Consider the following 18,752-nt stretch of genomic DNA (forward strand, 5'->3'; position numbering starts at 1 on the left):
CAAGAATGAGCCACTTTATCCCAGTCCATCACTCCCCCTTTGGAAAGATTTTGATTCCTTTGTAAAATGAAGAAAAATGGACCATCAGGCTTTCCAGTCCTGTTAAGTCTCTGCAAAAAGTCTCACACAGGACTGGTTTTCAATCAGCTCTGCTATTCAGATGACTTTTGCATTGTTCAGCTGGATGAAGTCAACACTGAAGGTACATCTCACAACTATTTTAGGGCATAGTAGATGTGTAGGCGGCACATTTGAATACCTTTTCTTCAAACCTCTTTTCAATCAACATTTGTCACCCAGGCCTCAGCAGGCTGCAAAGTACTGTATATCATTGCTAGTTTCCCTTTTGGCATGAAGGTTTTAAAAAAATATTCAGTCACCTATTTCCAAAGACAAAATTAGGGAGGAAGAGGGGAAAAAAATTAAAATAATTTACTCACATAAAAAAAACCCCTCCCAACTATTTAACTGTGTGTCTTGAACCACACATTTTCACATATATCCTTTATATTTTTCAGAACAGAAATCTTGTATATCCCTCCCCTCTTAAGAAAATCACCTCAAATTTGCCCAAGTAGTAAGTACTTGAAAATTGCTGCCCACAAAGGCTCAACAGAGATTCAGCTCATAGCAACAAAATCCTCTGGACTTTTTGCATACAGGGAACATACTTGCCCCTCTTTCCCCCTTGGTAAACCAAATACTATTAATCACCTGAGGGGAATCTGCTCTTTCCTACAGCTGCATGGCCAAGAGATACCCCTGCTACTCCTAAAAAACACCCCACATGACATCTGATCTTGAAATGGAAACTGGGAAATCTCCCAGACTAGCCTCTGGTCAAAGGGAAATAGGAAGGAAGGTCAAAGGGAAAAAATATGTCATCTCAGCCCCTGGTCAAAGAGAAAGAACATCTCATTAGACAGGGAAAGGTGGAGGGCTTTTTGCAGTCATGGGGGACTCAGAGACATGCAAGGACTAAATGAAGAGACCTTGGATAAAAGGTCTGTAGAGAAAAAGGGATTACAAAGATTTTCATCTGCGCAACAAGAATGAGACCTTATAGTCACATCCAAAAGAGAAACAGTTTAGGAAGCAGTCAAACACTGAAGAACTGTAGTGCTGAAGAGCACTACACATAAGTAGATGCAAGCCCACAGTTGAAGCAAAATTTAAGGGTGGACAAGAAAGTTGAGAAATGGATCATATACTGAGCAAGTCACACAAAACAAAGTATTAAATTTCTAGTCATTAAGTGACAGCATTGATCCTGTGCAGTGAGGCAGGCAGTGGACATCTAAGAAGAAGCAGCAACTGTGTATATGGTCATATTCATGGAAGGGTGTCTGAAAACTTCAGCTTTTGAGAACAATAGAGGCAAGATGGAACCTCAGGAAAACAGGAAGGGAGTGTGAGAAACAAGAAAACTAAAGGCTGGAAGAAATTTTTGAGCCAGCATCACTGAAGAGAGAGGAAGAAGTATCTGCTCTCAACATAGGCTGAAGAAAGCAGAGTCAGTCCAAAGGTTTCATGCTCAAGCAACCCCAGATGTCAAGGACATCACAGGACCTCTGGCATCTCCATAGGACTTTAAAATTCAGTGTAGAGAAGATAAATTTCATCACCAAAACAAGTAGCTTATTACCATACTCTCTGTCTAAACCTGCCTCTGGGTTTTTACACAGCTACTGCCACCTCATTGTCACTAATGTGTCCAACAGTCTCATCTTTATTTTCAGTGTGCTTGACCATCTGGATGAGCCCAGTTACTGATTTCCATAGGAAGGCTGCTGCAGGCATAATTTGTATTAACCTTTTATTATTATTAAAGGGAAGTAAGTGAATGGGAGAAAACTGAGGTGATGAGCTGAAACAACTTTCCTGATACAAGAGAAGATATTAAATAGGAAGATGCAAATTAGACTCCCAATTCCAAACAGGAGGTCTTTGCTCTGCATCCAGGCCCTGAAGTATGGCTCAAGTCTCAAGAAATAAATGGAAGTGTTTCCATGGCCTTCAGAAGACTTTCTGAAGAAGGAGAAGAACAGAGAAGCAAAGGTCAACAGAGAAATCACAAGTGGCTGCAATAAACAGAAGGAGTACACAGTTTACTGGAGGAAATATGGCCTGTGTAATTCAGAAGGCAGGATTTAGCTCCAGTGTCCTCAGAGAGCAGATTTGTCAGATATAAATATCAAATATAGCTACTATTCTTAATGCCAGCATCCCAACCATGTGCTCAGGGCATTTATAGGAGAAACAGCTTGCATTAAACTTCAGTGCTTTTCCCCCTCTAAGGTAAATATTTTGTTAACTGAAACCTCTGTGTAAACCTTTCAACAGAACATCTCTGGGTGTTAATTCTCTTTAATTGAACACTAATTAAATTAGAATTCAGTCAAATTAGTAACCAGGTCAAGTGGTTTCTCTTAGTTACTATACTTAGTGAAATGTTCACATCAAAATAATTTCTCTGTTCTGGATACACATTACAACATGGAACTTTGCTACAGGAAAAACACCAAAGCTATAAAAAGCTAAATTTAAAGAAGCATCTGTTGAACCAGTTTTCTTTTTTTTTTACTTTCCCACCCTCCCTGGCCTTCTTTCCCCAGCAGACAGAAGTTTTACCAGGGAGACAGTGAGAACAAACAGAAATCTCACCTTCAAAATGACCAAGTTAAAGGTCTCGTATTTTAATTACATGTCTTGGAACAACATTTTTGGCCCAACTTCAAAGCTTGCAATTACCCAGGTGTTTAAAGGATTGTTACACATCAACAGCCATTTACCAAAGCATTAATTACTATAAGTCTCTAAAACTTTCCTCAGCTCAACCTTTTTGTTTACTTTTCTTCAAAGACAAGTTGACATAATAGTCTAGACTGCCTAGCAGCAGTTTCTCAAAAGGGAATTTTGCACAGAAGTGTGGGGAATCTACATTTTAATTAATACACTTTCTAAATACTCTTCTGCATACCTCAGGATCAGCATCTTTAGTTTGCGCTGACATCAACTTTCTGTAAAAGTTATCCTGCATACAGCAAACTAGCAAGATTATTTGCTCTTATCTACTTTCAATGGGCAAATAACTCTTAGCCACAACTGACTCAGTCTTACAGAGCTCCACACAGATAAAACTTTGAAACAGCAGCCTTCTCAGACCTGTTGATCCCCTGTCTTGCAGTAGATCTAAACACTACTTCAAATTTAAAAGTGTTTATTACTTATAGAATGGACCTTATGCGGAGCTCCCACAGCTCCACAGGTACTGCCTGTGGAGTACCAGGTACTCCTTGAGGTACTGCCAAGAGATGCAATACAAAACCTTAACATCTAAGTGTATCTAAATGACCAGCGCTCCAAAGATTTAACAGCAGCATAGAAAATTTAATCTATGCTGCCCTGTACCAAGAGCCTCAGGCAGGGGAATGCTGGCATCTGAATGAGCTGCCATGGAAAGCAAAGGCAGTCTCTATTGTTTCATGAGAAGTGAGGTTCAGTTTAACTATCCTGAAGAAGCAATGCCAGAAGTCCAGGAGAGATGTACACACCCTGTAAGACTTTCTTAGAAACAAGGAAAGAGATATGAAGAAATGTCAACCTACAAACGAAGCTGCTTGCTAGGTGGAAGAGAAGACCAGTAGCTGGGCACTGATTTGCAAGGACTGAGAGCCAGCAGAGGAAAAAAGCATAGAATGGAGGTGTTCTGTTGGGACATTCTAGAGGACGTCTGCAATTCAACATAGGGAGGGGAAGGCCATCCTGGATGTATCCAGACATGGAAAAGCACAAGAAGGAATGGCTAAGCTCAGCCTCACACCTCCACTGCTCCCTGTAATGAGTAACCCTGTGCTGAAAAGGCTGTTCTGTAACACTGTGCCTATTGCCCCTGGCACCAAAGTCTCCAAGGGCACAGGGTTAAGTCTTCCAGACTCACCAGAGAGCAGCAGGGTGAAACTCAGGTTTCAGAGCTGCCTCTGGCAAAGAGTAGAAAATCAGAGCCTAGAGCTAAAAGACACCAAGACTATGGGAAGTTCAACCTACAGGTCCATGGTAATGCCCAGTAAAGTCAACGTAGATATCTGTGTGCAAAGGTGTTGCCAACCCATTCAGCTTAAGGTCTTGAGCTTTACAGATCTGAGGAATGACTATTTTACCAACTGGAACAGTTACAGAAAAGAAAAAAAATCATTCCAAGTCATAGGAATAAGAAATGTATTTACCTTTTTGTTTTCTTTTTACTACAATTCTATAAGATAAAGGGATATTCCGGCTGTAGTGATGGCTATAGTACTACACTTCAGAGTTTAAATGCAGTTTGAGGCATGAAGATGGGGAGAGGACAAAGGGGGATTATTTTTCTTTGTCCATTAAGTAAAGAAAAAAGGCATTGATATGGCATTCTATAGCTTAGATAGAAAATTACAGCCGGTTATGGAGGCAGTATGTTTCACGCAGAATAACTCTGAGTTTCTAACTGCTCTAAACCAATCAGCCTAAAACACAACAAATCACATACCCACAGTGGGAGCTGAACTGAGATGCGGACAGACGCCTCTCTATAGCATCATGGAAACAGCTCTATCATATACAAATATATGCACACTATACACAAATCTGACCCCAACTTGAAACAGATTGATGCTAGCTTTGTCATTTGTATTACACAACCCATTCCAAAACCCAGTTGAGGAGGGTTATTTATTTTCTAAGCTATAAACACTGCCGTTGAATCAATTTGCCCTTTAGATTAGAAGCTCGGATCGCATTTGTATAAATATCCTGTTGCAAAAAGGAAGACTTTATTACCACTATAACTGGCAGCTAAAACCAAGAAGCACCTTAACCCTTAAGGAATTGTGTTCATGGTCCCCAGGCAGTTGCTCTGCAGGGCACATTTATGTCCACACATGTCTTTTCATGTAGGAGGAATCTTCCTGACCATCATGTTCCCATATTTCATTCTGGGTGCAAACGAAACTGTTTAATAAACTGACCATTAACGTACCATATCTTCCTTTGATCACTAACACAGGCCACCGTGTTTTTCATAGATCAGTTGTTTGGACAGTGTGGGAGTGTTTTGAGGGCTGCATTAGCAGGATATTTACACTTGAAAACATACTGATGATCCAAACCAAGGACTGACATCTTTGATCAGCCATAAACTGCCTTCCCTAGTCCTGACCTGACACCTCTCTGGGTGAGGGCATGGAAGTTTCGAGAAAGAAACTGTTTAAATAATGATCTGTTTTCAGGGACAAACTCATTTCTTTCCTTCCCTTGTAAAGGTCTTGTTTATATGGCATTCCACTCCCAAGAGGCACCAGAAATCACAGATGACTGCTGGTTCTTCCACAAAATCAGTCTGCCCTTCAGACTCAAACCCAGGTGCTGGGTTTAGCTGTGTGTTGGTAACACACACAAGGGAGGAGAGTCAAGGCTGTGTGGCTCTTGCCTGCTGAAATTAAACAGCCCATCAGATACAGCCAAGGTGGGACAAGCACCTGGAAGCTGACACTACTTGCCTTCCTAAACTGGTGCTTTGGTAAATGCCCGTTTGCTGCATATTCCAAATAAGTGGGGAAAAAAAAAAAAAAAAAAAAAAAAAAAAAAAAAAAAAAAAAAAAAAAAAAAAAAGATCCAACCCTAGTGTTCAAACAGCCCAGCCTCTTAAAACTCGGGGGGGTGAGAAGCTGAAGGGCAGCAACATCCGCCAGATGTATCGCTCATTCCTTCTCCCAGCATCAGCCCCTACAGCCCATAGCCTGTTTCAAAGCCCAGCCATCCCCCTCAAAGCAAACCAGATGTCACCTCAGCCCTGCCTGGTGAAGCCTCTTCTCCACACAAGCCAAAATGCATACCACTGGTGGCTGGCCACAAGCTTGACCCATCCATCCTGAGGATTTCATTAATCTCCTTGCAGCATCCCACTGACAGCTCCAGCAGTTTGTGTTATGACAAAATGTGGCCGTTAACCACGGTTTGGTTAAAAAACAAAAGCTTCATTTCTAGGCACTATTTTTCTTACCTTATGAAAGGGTGGAAGGAATGGGGAGATGAAAATACTACTGACACAAGTGAGTCAGTATTAAAAATGTTTTCTTTTTTGAGAGAGAATGTACATAGACCACACTGTCCTCAATGTGAGTTTCACTGCCTGAAGCCCCCACAAGTATATTTTTCATATTTCTGATGGGACCAAGGTCACGTTTCTGCCCAGAGGTTTTAAGCTATCTCAATCAGCATTGATCTCTGATCATTCATGCTCTCTTTCCATACATGTCTGCCTAGAAGACAGCCTTAAATGGTCCCATATAGACCCTGATATTAGCCTTGTCTACAGTGGCAAAAATCAGTTTGATAATTCAGTAACTGGCAGAAATTTCAGCCTCAGGCTTGGTTCCATTTTTAGCCATCAGGGAGCAGCCAGCAATGCCTCGTGAATCCGTGCAGCAGTGCACATCTGGGCTGGAGTCACAAGCTCATGCTGTTACTGTCCAGATGAGGTTTTTTTTCCCTTTGCTCAAGTAATACTGAATTAAGCCACTTCATTACACTTAATTGGAGCCAAGGGATATTTCCAGGCTCTGAGCTTCGGTGAAGATTTGTATTTACTGAAGATTTCTCTTATCTCCTGCCCTGCCAAACTTGTTTCTTCGACAGAAGCAGACAGGATTCTTTTTCTTTATATTTTTCCCCAAGAGCTACATGCTGCCTTTCCCTTGTAAATTCCTGGTTTAAATCTATACATGTCAGCTGCCCTCTTAAGAATCATTTGTGCCCAAAAATACTTTAGGAGCTACCAGTAGTTGCCCCAAACCTCATAAAAGCCAAGATTAACATGGTGTATTTGAACTTTCTCTGAAGACTGCAAATATTGACTGAACAGGCACCTTCTGCAGCCCTTAGAGATGAATTGTCTTGACCAGAAGGAATATTTTTCAGCACAAAAAGATTAAAAAAGGTGTGACATCAAATCCTCTCTCACATGCTCATTCACCAGCCAGACTTCAAGATCTGTACAGACTCCTCCTCATGCAATAAAATGTCATGAAATGTCAGGAAATATCAGGCTGTCATTCAAAACCAATAATCTAAAGGAAGTGTGACACAACTTTTTTTAGTAGTTTTTGGTTTTTTAAGTCAAAAGCAGCTGTTATTTTCTGGCTCATAAGATGTTTTCTAAGATTCAATAAAAGCCTTACAAATATTTAGCAAGTTCCTTCAAAACCCAGTGCTTTCTTTTCCTTATAATTTAACCTTCCAGTGTTCTGAACTGGAAAAGAGAACATTGTATTCCAAATTAATCTGCTGAGACAAGAAAGGAGAAAAAAGTATTTTGGACTTTTTTCTCCCAGTAAAAGCAAGTAAGTGAATGGATGATCAAAACCCATAACATGTCAAATAACATAGTTTTTTCAGGCGTACCAGAATAATCTGAGGCATTTTTCCCCCTCCATGCAGAGATATTAGTGAACAGCTAAATACAACTCTTTAGTATTCGTTTTCAAGAATGTTTACTAGCCAAAGTCCACCCAGGTCATCAGTGAGGGTGAATGTTTGAACTTATGGCAGCTGTAGCCAATGGAGTCAGATCTCGACTGGGTATAACACTGAATATGCAATATGCAGCTTCTACTATCCTAATTCTTTTAACATTGGCATATTTTTAATATAAAGGGAACAATTAATAAATATATGTGCACTTTTATATACAGATATGCACAGAAAATACAAGTCTATCCATGTATCTATAGAGAAGCACACATTTTCAAATATGATTTTATATTTTACACATACAGGACAGAGTCCTTTAAGCTGAAAGGAAAAAAGAATGGAAAAGGGCATGTCCTTTCTACAGCTGCAAGAATCTATGAGCCACATCTTGCCCATTTCTGTGTGGATGATGTGACAAGTCCCACAGACTCATCTGAAGCACGAAATGCTTTAGCCAAATGTCTCCCTCCTTCCCACCAGTAAAAGTAAATAAATAAAGCAGGAAAAGAAACAAAAAGGGAGTCTTGAGGGACTGGATGAGTCAGAGGTTAGTAATGAACTACAGACACCCGTCCCTGGGTCAGCGGTTCATGCCTAGCCCCTGTCAAGAGGGACAGGGAATTGCTGGCAGTCTGGGCCTGGAGGAAGCCACCTTACAATTCCCAGTCCCAGCTGTGGGATCCCCTCAGCATGGCCAACAGACACAGCAGAAGGAACGTGGTAGAAGGGAATGGAAAGACCCAAAAATACTCACCAGCTCTTGGACAGAGACCACCTGGTGATCCCCACCAAGGTGCTGCTGTCTCTGCTCTGTCCGTAGGGAGGTCTACAGCACCCAGGGATGCCCAGGACATGCAGATGCCAAAGGACCCATGTCACAGTTTTGCAGTGCAATCCCATTTTGGCATGCTTCTGATACCATGTGTGAAACAGAGATACAAGGTCCTAGCATCAATGTTGCACACAGCCATATTCAGAGCAGAGAGTTTGTAAATTTGCTAGGAACAGGGTATACTAGGGGCTATATCCAGTACTTTATCCAGTACTTTATTCATTTTCCCACATTGCCTTGCTTGCTCAGTTTACTTTGAAAAAATGTTAGATCCACATAAAAGCTGACAGTTCTCCTACTCTGTGCCCTGCTTCGGTGACTGTCACAGAGCACCATACCAATTTCTTCCACAGACACTTGGCAGAGGATTTTTTCCTGCTCCAGAGGTGGGATGTCTACTTGTGGAATCTGAAGCAGACCAACACTCACCATTTTTCCTGCAATGTGGCTCTGAATGAACAATATATCTAACATCTATGAAATTTGCCTGACTGTCTGGACTTTGATCAGTTCTTCAAGTGGGCATTGATGTAACATCCTAACCAGCATGCACACCACCTCAGGAGGCACTCCAACAATCTGCAAGTTGAAGCACAAAGGGAACGCTGATCTTCAAAAACCCACACCTTCTTCCCCATCACCTGTTTATCCAAATATTTCTCTCTTTTTCCCAGAGGCCACAGTCCCCACAGAACAACCATGAGCTATTTGATGTTTCCCTAAGAACTGTCAATCATCAAAGGCCAATCCCTCCAAATGGTACCAGTGGAAAGGCTGGAGAAAGGAGCAGAAAGGAAAACATCCATGAAGCCTTCACAGAGAAAACAAATGAAGCTTTTTTCAAACACTGCTGGTTTTGATTTCTTTTTTTTTTTTTAATGCCTGCAGCAGAGGAAGAGTTACAGTCCTGACAAGTTTCAGTAGAAGTAATGAAACACTTTTGTACCACAGCATTACTCTGACATTTAATTGACCATGTATTTCCATCTTTTAGCTTTACATGATTCCTCCATCTGAAATATTACTCTTTTAAATTAATCACTCCATTTACACTTGTTTGGATTTTTGTGTCACAGTTTCTACCCTGCCTCTCTCACTTTTTCTCTCTCATTGCCACTGAAAGACCAAAAATTATTTTGTACCTGTGGTCAGCATGCTGAATTTTCATCTGCTTTATTTACTTTAATATAAGTCCAGCTGAGAGCAGATCAAGCCTGAACTAATTACCAGTATTTTTCAAACAGGCTGGTAGTATTAAGCTGAAAGGGGATATGTGAATTTCAGTACACAACAGCAACATCAGCAGTGCTTTAAAAATCTACTGCTTCTCAGCAAATTCTTTCTTTACTTAAAGACAAAACTTGCATCTAAGTCACACCCTCATTCCCACTCTACCATGCCCATTTCCCATAAGGAAAGGACCAAGCAATAACATAACCCTGTTAACATGAACAAACCTGATATTTATTTTCAATCTTATCAATATTAATGCATAAGCTCAGCCTTCTCCAGGAGAGCAGCTGGTGGCACAGGGCAAGCCCCCTCTTGCATACCTGTTCTGATGTTCCTGCAGCACCTGGTAGATGCTGATAAGGAAGGTTTGGTTTTTAAAGCTTCCCACAACGCAGTCCTTGTAGATCCGAAATTCAGCGGCTGTGACGGCCTCGCCCTCAGGAATCTGAGACAAATTAAATTTGAATTCCTTGTGGTGCCGCTGGTGAGGCGTGAACTCCTTGTCATACTCAACTGCAGATGGGAAAAGGAAAGAAAGGGGAAAAAAAGGAACGATGACTAAAATTTAACAACAAAAGGTTTCTACATGCTGCCACCTGTTCCTTCCAAAAAACCAAGAATCTTGGGTTTTTCTCCAAAGATAGCCCTAGCAAGTGCCAGGAAAACTTATGAAATTAAAGCTTTTCAAATGCAGTACTAAGTGAATATGAATGTTCCTCTTCTCTAGCCAATTCCTTTGGGATTTCCTAATTTTAAAAGAAAAGCCAGCTTTGACTGGCTTTTTGCTCCTGTGTAAAACTCAGAAGCTTGTGACCGCTCCTGGCATTTTCCACCTGTGGCTCTCCATGTTCTTTACAGCATTTCACTAAATCTCATAGCCCTCTTCCAAGCAAGGAGACAAGTAGTTCCATTCTGCTATAGCACACACAGGCACAGGCAGAATCAAGTGATAGCACCAGGTCAAACAATTCCCTAAGTGCCCTTAAACATCCTGTTTTCTGGCTCCCAGGTTTGTACACTAGCCATTGGATCACCTTCTCAGTGAATATGATTAATATGATATTTATTTTGAGGGTTAAGGTCAACCAGAGCTCCCCCTCCTTTGCATTCTTTATTTTAGAATGAGAGGGCTGAGGAGTGACCACTTTTGCTTTCTGGTTTTAGACCTTCTTGGGTACACTCTCAGGCACAGGGTTTAAGACAGACACAAAATAGAATTCCTCCTTATATGTCTCAGGATTTGCATTTTCTCTGTTTGAGGCTCCCTTTGCAAACTCAGCTTCCAGACCCAAACTTGTATTACTTGATTACATCTCAGTTTAGTCTGACTTTAATTAATTGTTTGTTATTTTTTTCCAATTTTCTACCAGAAATTGCTTAAAACATTAACATATTATATAAACATACAAAATCCCATCTTCGCAAGCCTGAGGGGACAAAAAGTAAAAACAAAAAGCCGTTCCCACCAGAGGAACTGAAGGAGTGTACGTCAGTGATGAATAAGTCACCATTACATTATCATTAGGGACATGACTATGTTCACAGGCAGCAAGGGGAGAACAGATCTCTTTCAATGTTTGTCTTTGTGGTCATTTTTTGTTGTTCTCCCCCCACCATTTAATACATCAGACTGCAAAGGCGTCCACAAGCTTACTCTCACAACATCCTCATGAGGTAAGCAGCAATGCCTGTTCTCCATCTGGGATACTGAGTCACCGGGAGAGTGACTTGTCCAAGGACAGGCGGCGGAGGTTTGCGGCAGAGCCAGGAATGACAGCCAGCATGTTTGAGGTTCAGCACTTTACCCACAGGTTACCTCCCTGAAGAACAGACATCTCCCAGCTGCTGGAAACAGCCCATGGAGACTTTCCCCTCTACCTTGCCCAATTGCTTGTTCCTCCTCATTCTCCAGTCACAGTTTCATCCGTCCTCTCCCTTTCTTTTGGCAGCCCTTCCAAGTGAGCTGCCTCATCTGGCTGGGTCCATGTCCTGGCTCCCTGTGAGACAGTTAGTCACATCCTTCTCTTTGAAGCCACCTGGAAATCTTTTCACCTCTGCATGACTGCTGCTGAGCATTCCGTGGGACACCGCACTGGAGGATGATGTGCTAAGGGCTGCCACAAGGCAAACAGGCAAATTCTCAAACTGCTGTCAGAGTCAGACAGTGCTGTCAGTTTTGTTAGTCTTGCATCTGAGCAGCTCAGATGTCAAACAACAGGCAAATGAGAGTGGATTGGGCTCTGTAGCTTCCAGAAATGAGGTTGTGATGCTCAGCATCTCCATCAGAGATTGCACCAAGGCAAAGGATGGTAACACACTCAATTCCAGTGCCACCAGGAATAACCTCTCTGGTTACTGGTTATGGGTGATCTGGGCTTCCCTTTGCAGCACCTGCCCCCGTGTTTAACAGGGATCAACTCTGGCAATACTGGACTGGTTGGTGTCCCTTGGATGTACACCTTTGGAGATGGGACCTGAGCTGCCTGATCACTCTCCATCCTGAGGAGAGTCCCACAGGATGCACTTCCCAAAAGAGAGAATCCATGTACTTTGAGAAACTTGTAACAAGCCAACCAATGAGAAAATGGATTGGGTTGCTTGCAGCAGGACATGCCCAGCTTGGCCCGTTTACTCACTGCTAAAAGACAAGAGGATGTAATTAATGGTGAGGGAATGTCTAAATCCATGGGTTTGGAGAGGCACACATATGAAGCAACAATTCTCAATTTAGAACTCGCTACATCCTCGCTCATGGGTGCAGTGACCAGCTGAAACCCACACCCCCTTCCGTGCTGTCACGGGGAGGAGCTGACCTACAGGCGAGGTGCAGCAAGGCGGCTTTTCCCCAGGCTCATGGCTGAGCATGATAAAGAAGATGCAGGAAAAGCAAGGGGAAGGACACAACCAGGATAAGCAACAGAAGTCCATCAGGGTGCCAGAAAGCTAAAATTACACCAGAGACAGCAAAGGAGTTGTTGGTGCTTCCTGCTAGCTCTTGCCCCACATGAAGAGGTGATATGGTCCCTCTGAGTGCACAAGAAAGAGTCTGGAGCTGTCCCACACAGCACAGAGCTCAAAATTAGCCCAACCATCGCTTTTTGTTGTTCCTTTCTGACCCCAAGTCAGCTACAGTGGCCTGACCTCCACTCATTGCTACAAAATGCGCAGTTTAAAAGTGATATAACCAAACTCTAGTCCTTTAAATCAGTATTTTCCCACACTCCTCTCCTAAAAAGTCAAACACAAGAGGAAGAAAAGCCCACCAAAACATCTACCACAGAGCATGACAAGTTGCAGCAGGTATGATGTTTGACTCCAATTACCCTTTCCCAGTTAATAACTTGCCTGATATATTCACAATAGTATTTTCCTGTTTTTAAAAAACTTTCTTCCTTTATCCCTGTCCTTGCCCAATATGCCACACAATCATAGAAGCTGACTAAACTGATTGCAGGGGAAACATTCAGACTGATTTCGTTATCAGGCTTGGCAGAATAAACAACCTGAAACACACAAACAAGGAAATCTTTTTTTAATCCTTCAAACTAAGCAATTCAGCTTACTCTGTTATAAGAAAGGCAGGTTTCTGTTATAAGATAAATACTGCTAAGCTGATGGTGTCCTCCTCCACTGGGATCAGTTCAGAAGCAGCCCAACAACATCACAGGATGGAAAAAAGCCTACATTAAGCTTGTATGAAGCAAGTATAAAAGTTTAACGAGTTGGAAAGTTTTTCTGGCTATGTATCTTCCCATGATACAATAGAGGGTGGACTTTTTTTTTCTTTGTGGGAGTGGCAAGATATTTAAGTTCTATATACTCATTGTCACCCCATCAAGCTAATAATCAACTGTTTTCATTCAGCAAGACAGCTTAAAAATATAAAATGCCAACAGTCCTTCTCTGGGGGCTTTTTGCCCCCTGGAAACTCTTCATTTTTAACAAAGAAGTCAAGATTTAGAACAGTAAAATTTGGAAAGGCAAAATTCAAGCTGCTGGTTCCCAGGATTACCCAGTCTGGATTGCTATCGCATTACAATGCATCATATGAGCTTGTATTCAAAATACAGACAGCACACACCAAAATGCAAGGCAACAGCAAAAAGCAGAAATCATTTCTCAAGCTGCTTTCCCATTATTATTTTTTCCACATGAATACATTTGGGTCAGTTTGACCGGTGATGTGAAATCCAAAGCTAATTTCCGTCTGAAGATGGACATAAGAATGTCCCCACTGTGCAAAGCTCTTGCAGGGAAAATCTGGCAGCTCACAGCTGGGGCAGGTGGGAAGGTAGAAGCCCTGAGTGGTGTTGGGGTCTCATAAACTTTTCCCAGAGTGCTGGTTGGAATGTGAGGACCAAGGCAGGCAGAAACAGTGTTTGTAAGGTCATGGCATGATCTATAGCCTATAAAATTCATCTTCATGATCAGACTGCATTATCTATCATACATTACTATCCTTTTGCTGGAGTAAATCCTTGGAAGTTTCAAATCCAGGCCTGCACATATCAGGGTGAGTTGGGAAAGGAGCTGTCAAACAGATTTTAGCCCATCATGAGCCAAAGGGATGCCCACCCATGCAAGTCTGCCCCCATCCTGGCTGGTGGCTGCTCCTTTGCTTGCAATGCAAAGGAAGGTGTGAGCTCTGGACATTGGACTCACCCCTGAGTTTTCACTAGAGCCCATTTCTGAGCAGACTGGCAGAGCATGCAGAAAGAGTTAAGAGAGAAGCCTGCCAGTAGCTCTTTACATTTCTCTTAATAAATATATTTAAATAGTATACAAACACAGCACTATTGTTGAGCAGTTAAAAAGGCAAGAATGGCAAAATTAGGGTTACTGTGGTTTTGAATTTTGTGTATTCTAATTCTAACCCAGTGTTGCAATAGCCAATTTCAGCACAAAATGTCCCTGGTTTAAAAATAGCGTTCTGCTTACAATACTTGTTACTTTAAAAACGCTGCACAGAAAAAAAAAATAATTGAGAAATTAACACATCTATTTTGGTAACTATACCATCCTACTTCCATTTGACTTCGTAGCACACACCTTGGATCAAAGGAAACATAAGTCTAATGACAGTCATGGAAATAAATTCTCCTTCTGCACTGGAATTTTAAGCATTTCTTTTTGGATCTAAATTAAACCAGTATGCAGAAATAACAGGTCAAGAGCCTTTCCTGAGGAAACACAATTTTCACTTAGAACAGCAGTACCATGTATCATGATATGTGTAGATTTTCTCCAGTTCTCAGCTGCTGAGAGAAGTGTTGGGTCAAGTGCTCAGGTGAGAATTAAAATATTGGCTTAAGAAAGTCTCCAGTTCAAACTCTAGGTAAAAAAGCCAAAAATACTATCCTAGAGCACCTAGAAGTAATTTTTTAAAATAAATTTCCTATATAAATAATTATGATTTCCATGTGGTTCCTTGGAGGGCACAGAGAAGGAGTGGGGTTGCAAATTAATGAGATAGAACTATTTAGGACAGGCCATTCTGCATCTGTCTTGATCCCAGTGAAGCTGAAACTACTGAAAAATCCTTTGCACATCAAGATCTTTAATGGTGACTTGGTTTTGCAGGGCCACAGCTACCATGCTCTAGGAAAAGCAGCCAGGATTCATAACCTGCTTATGAAAAGTGAGTTTTGCATAAGTGTTCCTGAATTCAGGTGAGAAGAAATGTAAGCCATTCCTATTTGTTTCTTCTCAGCCTTCACACATGACCCACTCCCAAATAAAATGAGAAAACCTCTGAAAACTGGAATTGCTGACAGGAGATTCACCACCACATCTACATGATCAGCACAAAGGCAATTCCTCCATATGACATCACCAATTTCTACTCTAAGTCAACAGCATTTTTCACATCTGGAGCAATGAAGCAGTGTATTAGGCCTCAAATGCTTTAACCATTACTAAAGCTCCAACAGTCCCCTCTAATAAATGAACCATGTACTTATGTGACTAATCTATGCTGTGAACTCACAATGGCATCACCAGAATTTCTTCAATACTGGCTGACAATAGCTTGCACAGAACAAAATTTATGTAGGCTTAAATCCCCGCTCCTTGATCTTGGTCCACAGTTGCTAGTTCCTTCTTTTGAAGCAAAACAGAGTAAGAATGGGGGGGTTTGTACACCCAATCTGAGGGATGTCCAGCTTCAGAGCAAGACTTGGTCTTCATTTGGGTCTTACAATTTGACTTCTGTTCCACAGTGGAACTACATGGATGGGGTCTGCAGTGCTTTCTTTTTACTCTGAAGAGATGTCCACAATGTGCCTGAACGTTTGTCTATATTTTCACATTTTTTAGATTGACATTAGGTCAATCTAAAAAAAGATAGCACCTCTCCCAAACAATCCCACATCTCTGACAGACGATCACAACTGCAGAAGCACTGTTACTGTCTAAGATTAAAGCTGACATTTCTTCCTAAAATAGGCAGCATTTCCTAAACACTGTTTTAAAAACTGCAGAGTACAATCCAAAGAACACAATGTACCAGTTTAATATCTTCAAATAGGAAGGAGAGAAGACTAGAAGGCTTTACAGGTATTTTCTGCTGTTTAACAAGGAAACAGAGGTTATATTGCTCTAGGTGGACCTGCAGGTTCAAGAGCAGCAGCAAAAACAGATGGCTCCTGGAAATAGTGAGGATGCATCAGAAAAGGATCACTGCTGTCTGGTTTTCACACTTACATATATCAATGTGTGCCATTGTCACTTGGGCACCAAGATAAAGAGATAAGTGGTCTATCCCAGTGCAGCAACATCCTAAATCCACTACTGCTTATGGACAGGACTGACCCCTTTCTCCCTACTGCAAAGACCCAAAAGAATGAAAAACCTTCCCCTTTTCAAAACTATTTATTAACAAGCCACTTCATGGGTGGTGAGAAAGGCAATTCTTTAAAAGAGAAGAAACTCAGATGAGACATTAAAATACAAGGTCTAAAAGCAAATCCTTCCCTGCCCAACATGCACAAGAGGTTGGAGGATGATTTCTTCCCACTTTGGTCTCAGCCCAGCAACTTCAACTACCTTCTGTGGTCACAGCAATTCTACACAGCCTCCCAGAATATCTCAAGAAAAGACTGTTTCTTTCTATCACCTCAATCATGATGAGGGATTCATCACCTACATCAAGTCCACTGCCTACTGCTCCTGCTCTTCTATGTGCCACATCTTCCCAAATTCCACCCCCGCCCCCACACACTGCCCTTCAGTCATTTCTGAAAAGCAGAATGAGCAAAAATAACTAATTCCAAAAAGAAGCAGTCCCTCTGCTTCTCAGACATCTCTCCTGGATTTTCAGTACAGTATCCCAAACAAACAAAAGGTGTGTTCTCATTAATAAGAGCATGTAGAAGTCTGCCGGACCTCCCTGATGAACTTGTCCCACATCCACAGGGATAAAAGGCAGTTTTTAAACATAAAAAAAGGTCAAGATACCTATGGTTCAGTCTGGCATTGCACCATTTGCTGATCCCTCTGGGTGCTGCTGAGGTGGGTTAGACACAACAACCAGCTGTGTGCAGTTTTAATGCAGTTTTAAGTTAATGCTTAGACACCTTTACAATAATACAAAGATTCAAGGCCAACAAACTCCAAAAGGATGCTTTCTTCAAAACAGCTCTAATATCACATCTGGGCTGACACAATATAGACTGGAATTATTCCACTGACTTTGGTGGAGCAATGCCAGCTTACGGCCGATGAGGACCTGGCTTTATGCTCAATAGCTGTGTGTGCCAGAAAATAATGACTCAGAAAATAACCCATCATTAATCCAATCCCAATGTAATTATGGAGATTAAATTTAAACAATAGCAAATTGCTCTCTAAACATAACGCTCTACAGAAGAGCTTCAAAGGAGGAGGGGTTTTTACTTTTGGATGAAAAATGCAACTGAACTCTTCTTTGTTTCTTTGTGCTGGGAATCAAGCTGGAATCGGCTTGTAAAATCAGATTAAAATAGTTGCAACAACAGCTTCCTTTCAGTATTCTTGAACCAAAGGCAGTCTAAAAATCAAAATAATGCCCTAATCAAATACATAATACCCATGGGACACCAGAACGTACTAAAAAGGCATTTTCACAAAGATCCCTACTGTATAGCCAGTAAAGTTTTTCCACTCTGCAATGGGAAGAGGCAGCAGTGGGGACCAGCCTTGCTCTAGCACACAATGGGAAAAGTTAAAGCAAAACTGAGGAGAAGGAGAGCTCTTGACAAAATGCTTGGGGGCAGCTAAGCCAGGAGGCTGACTGCAGGCCACCAGCACCTCTGCCACCAACACTCATTTTTGGGCTTCCTGTCTGCCCCCCTTGCAATAACAGAGATTGCTTTGCAATTGCTTCCACAGCCGCCTCCTTGGTCCCTTCTCCACACAAATGGTAACAAAACCGGTACTTTCTTTCCATATGCTGGCACATACGGCAGGTCCCTGCACTGCAAACAGTGCTGTATCTTAGGAAAACAAAACATCTTTTTGCTTAAGGGATGCCAAATTGCTTTATCAAAGGCACTACTGTTTGCATTTTTGTGGCAATATTAATTCAGTTCCCACTGAGAAGCTGATAAAGACCCTGACTGCAAAAACACCCCTCTGGAAGAAGTGATGTGAAGCTATTTCTGTATTGCGTTTCCAAATAACTTATGATTAAAATAATATTATGCTTTCCAAAGAGCATTTCTATTTCACAGCCAGGCTTCATGTGTGCAGAGCCAGCTTGTAGGAGGGGGGAAGGCAATGCTGTCAGCCCATCAGCACAGAGACACGATCGGAAGTGCTTTGCAGCTATGCACATGATGGGAACACAATTCTCCTACTGCTCCTGCTTGCTTCCTCGGCTTATGTGGCTCCTGTGTCCATACCCACCCAGTAACTGCCTGGGACACTCAGAGCCACCCGTAGAAATTTTCTCTCAGTGTTTCCCACCCTCCAGGTTTGCCACAGGTCACGCTGCATTTCCTGCTGGCACGGCCACTGGCACGCAGCTCCCTGGAAGCACAGCTGCCCTGGGTGCATCAACTGGGTCTGGAAATATTTTCAGAATTTTTTTAAATGGCATAGTCATCTCACACCGTGTCTCAAAATCAACTGTCCGTCTGCAGGAATTTAAGGCAGGACAAACCAATTCACTTGCAAGTTGGAGCTAAATTTCAAAATGCAAGTTGTG

General features: G+C 41.9%; 1 protein-coding gene across 1 annotated transcript in view; it reads right to left on the bottom strand.

The window, feature by feature from the left end:
- BMP6 (bone morphogenetic protein 6) overlaps positions 1 to 18,752 on the bottom strand; it is a gene marked incomplete at both ends in the record, with an annotated part of 86,186 nt that overhangs the window by 13,873 nt on the left and 53,561 nt on the right. Inside the window, one exon of the mRNA XM_083880627.1 lies at positions 9,889 to 10,081. Coding sequence (XP_083736753.1) covers positions 9,889 to 10,081 — 193 coding nt within the window. The remainder of the gene's footprint in view (positions 1 to 9,888; positions 10,082 to 18,752) is intronic.

Source organism: Zosterops lateralis (genome assembly GCF_965231275.1).
Source record: "Zosterops lateralis genome assembly, chromosome: 1".
In the NCBI taxonomy this organism is placed as follows: domain Eukaryota; kingdom Metazoa; phylum Chordata; class Aves; order Passeriformes; family Zosteropidae; genus Zosterops; species Zosterops lateralis.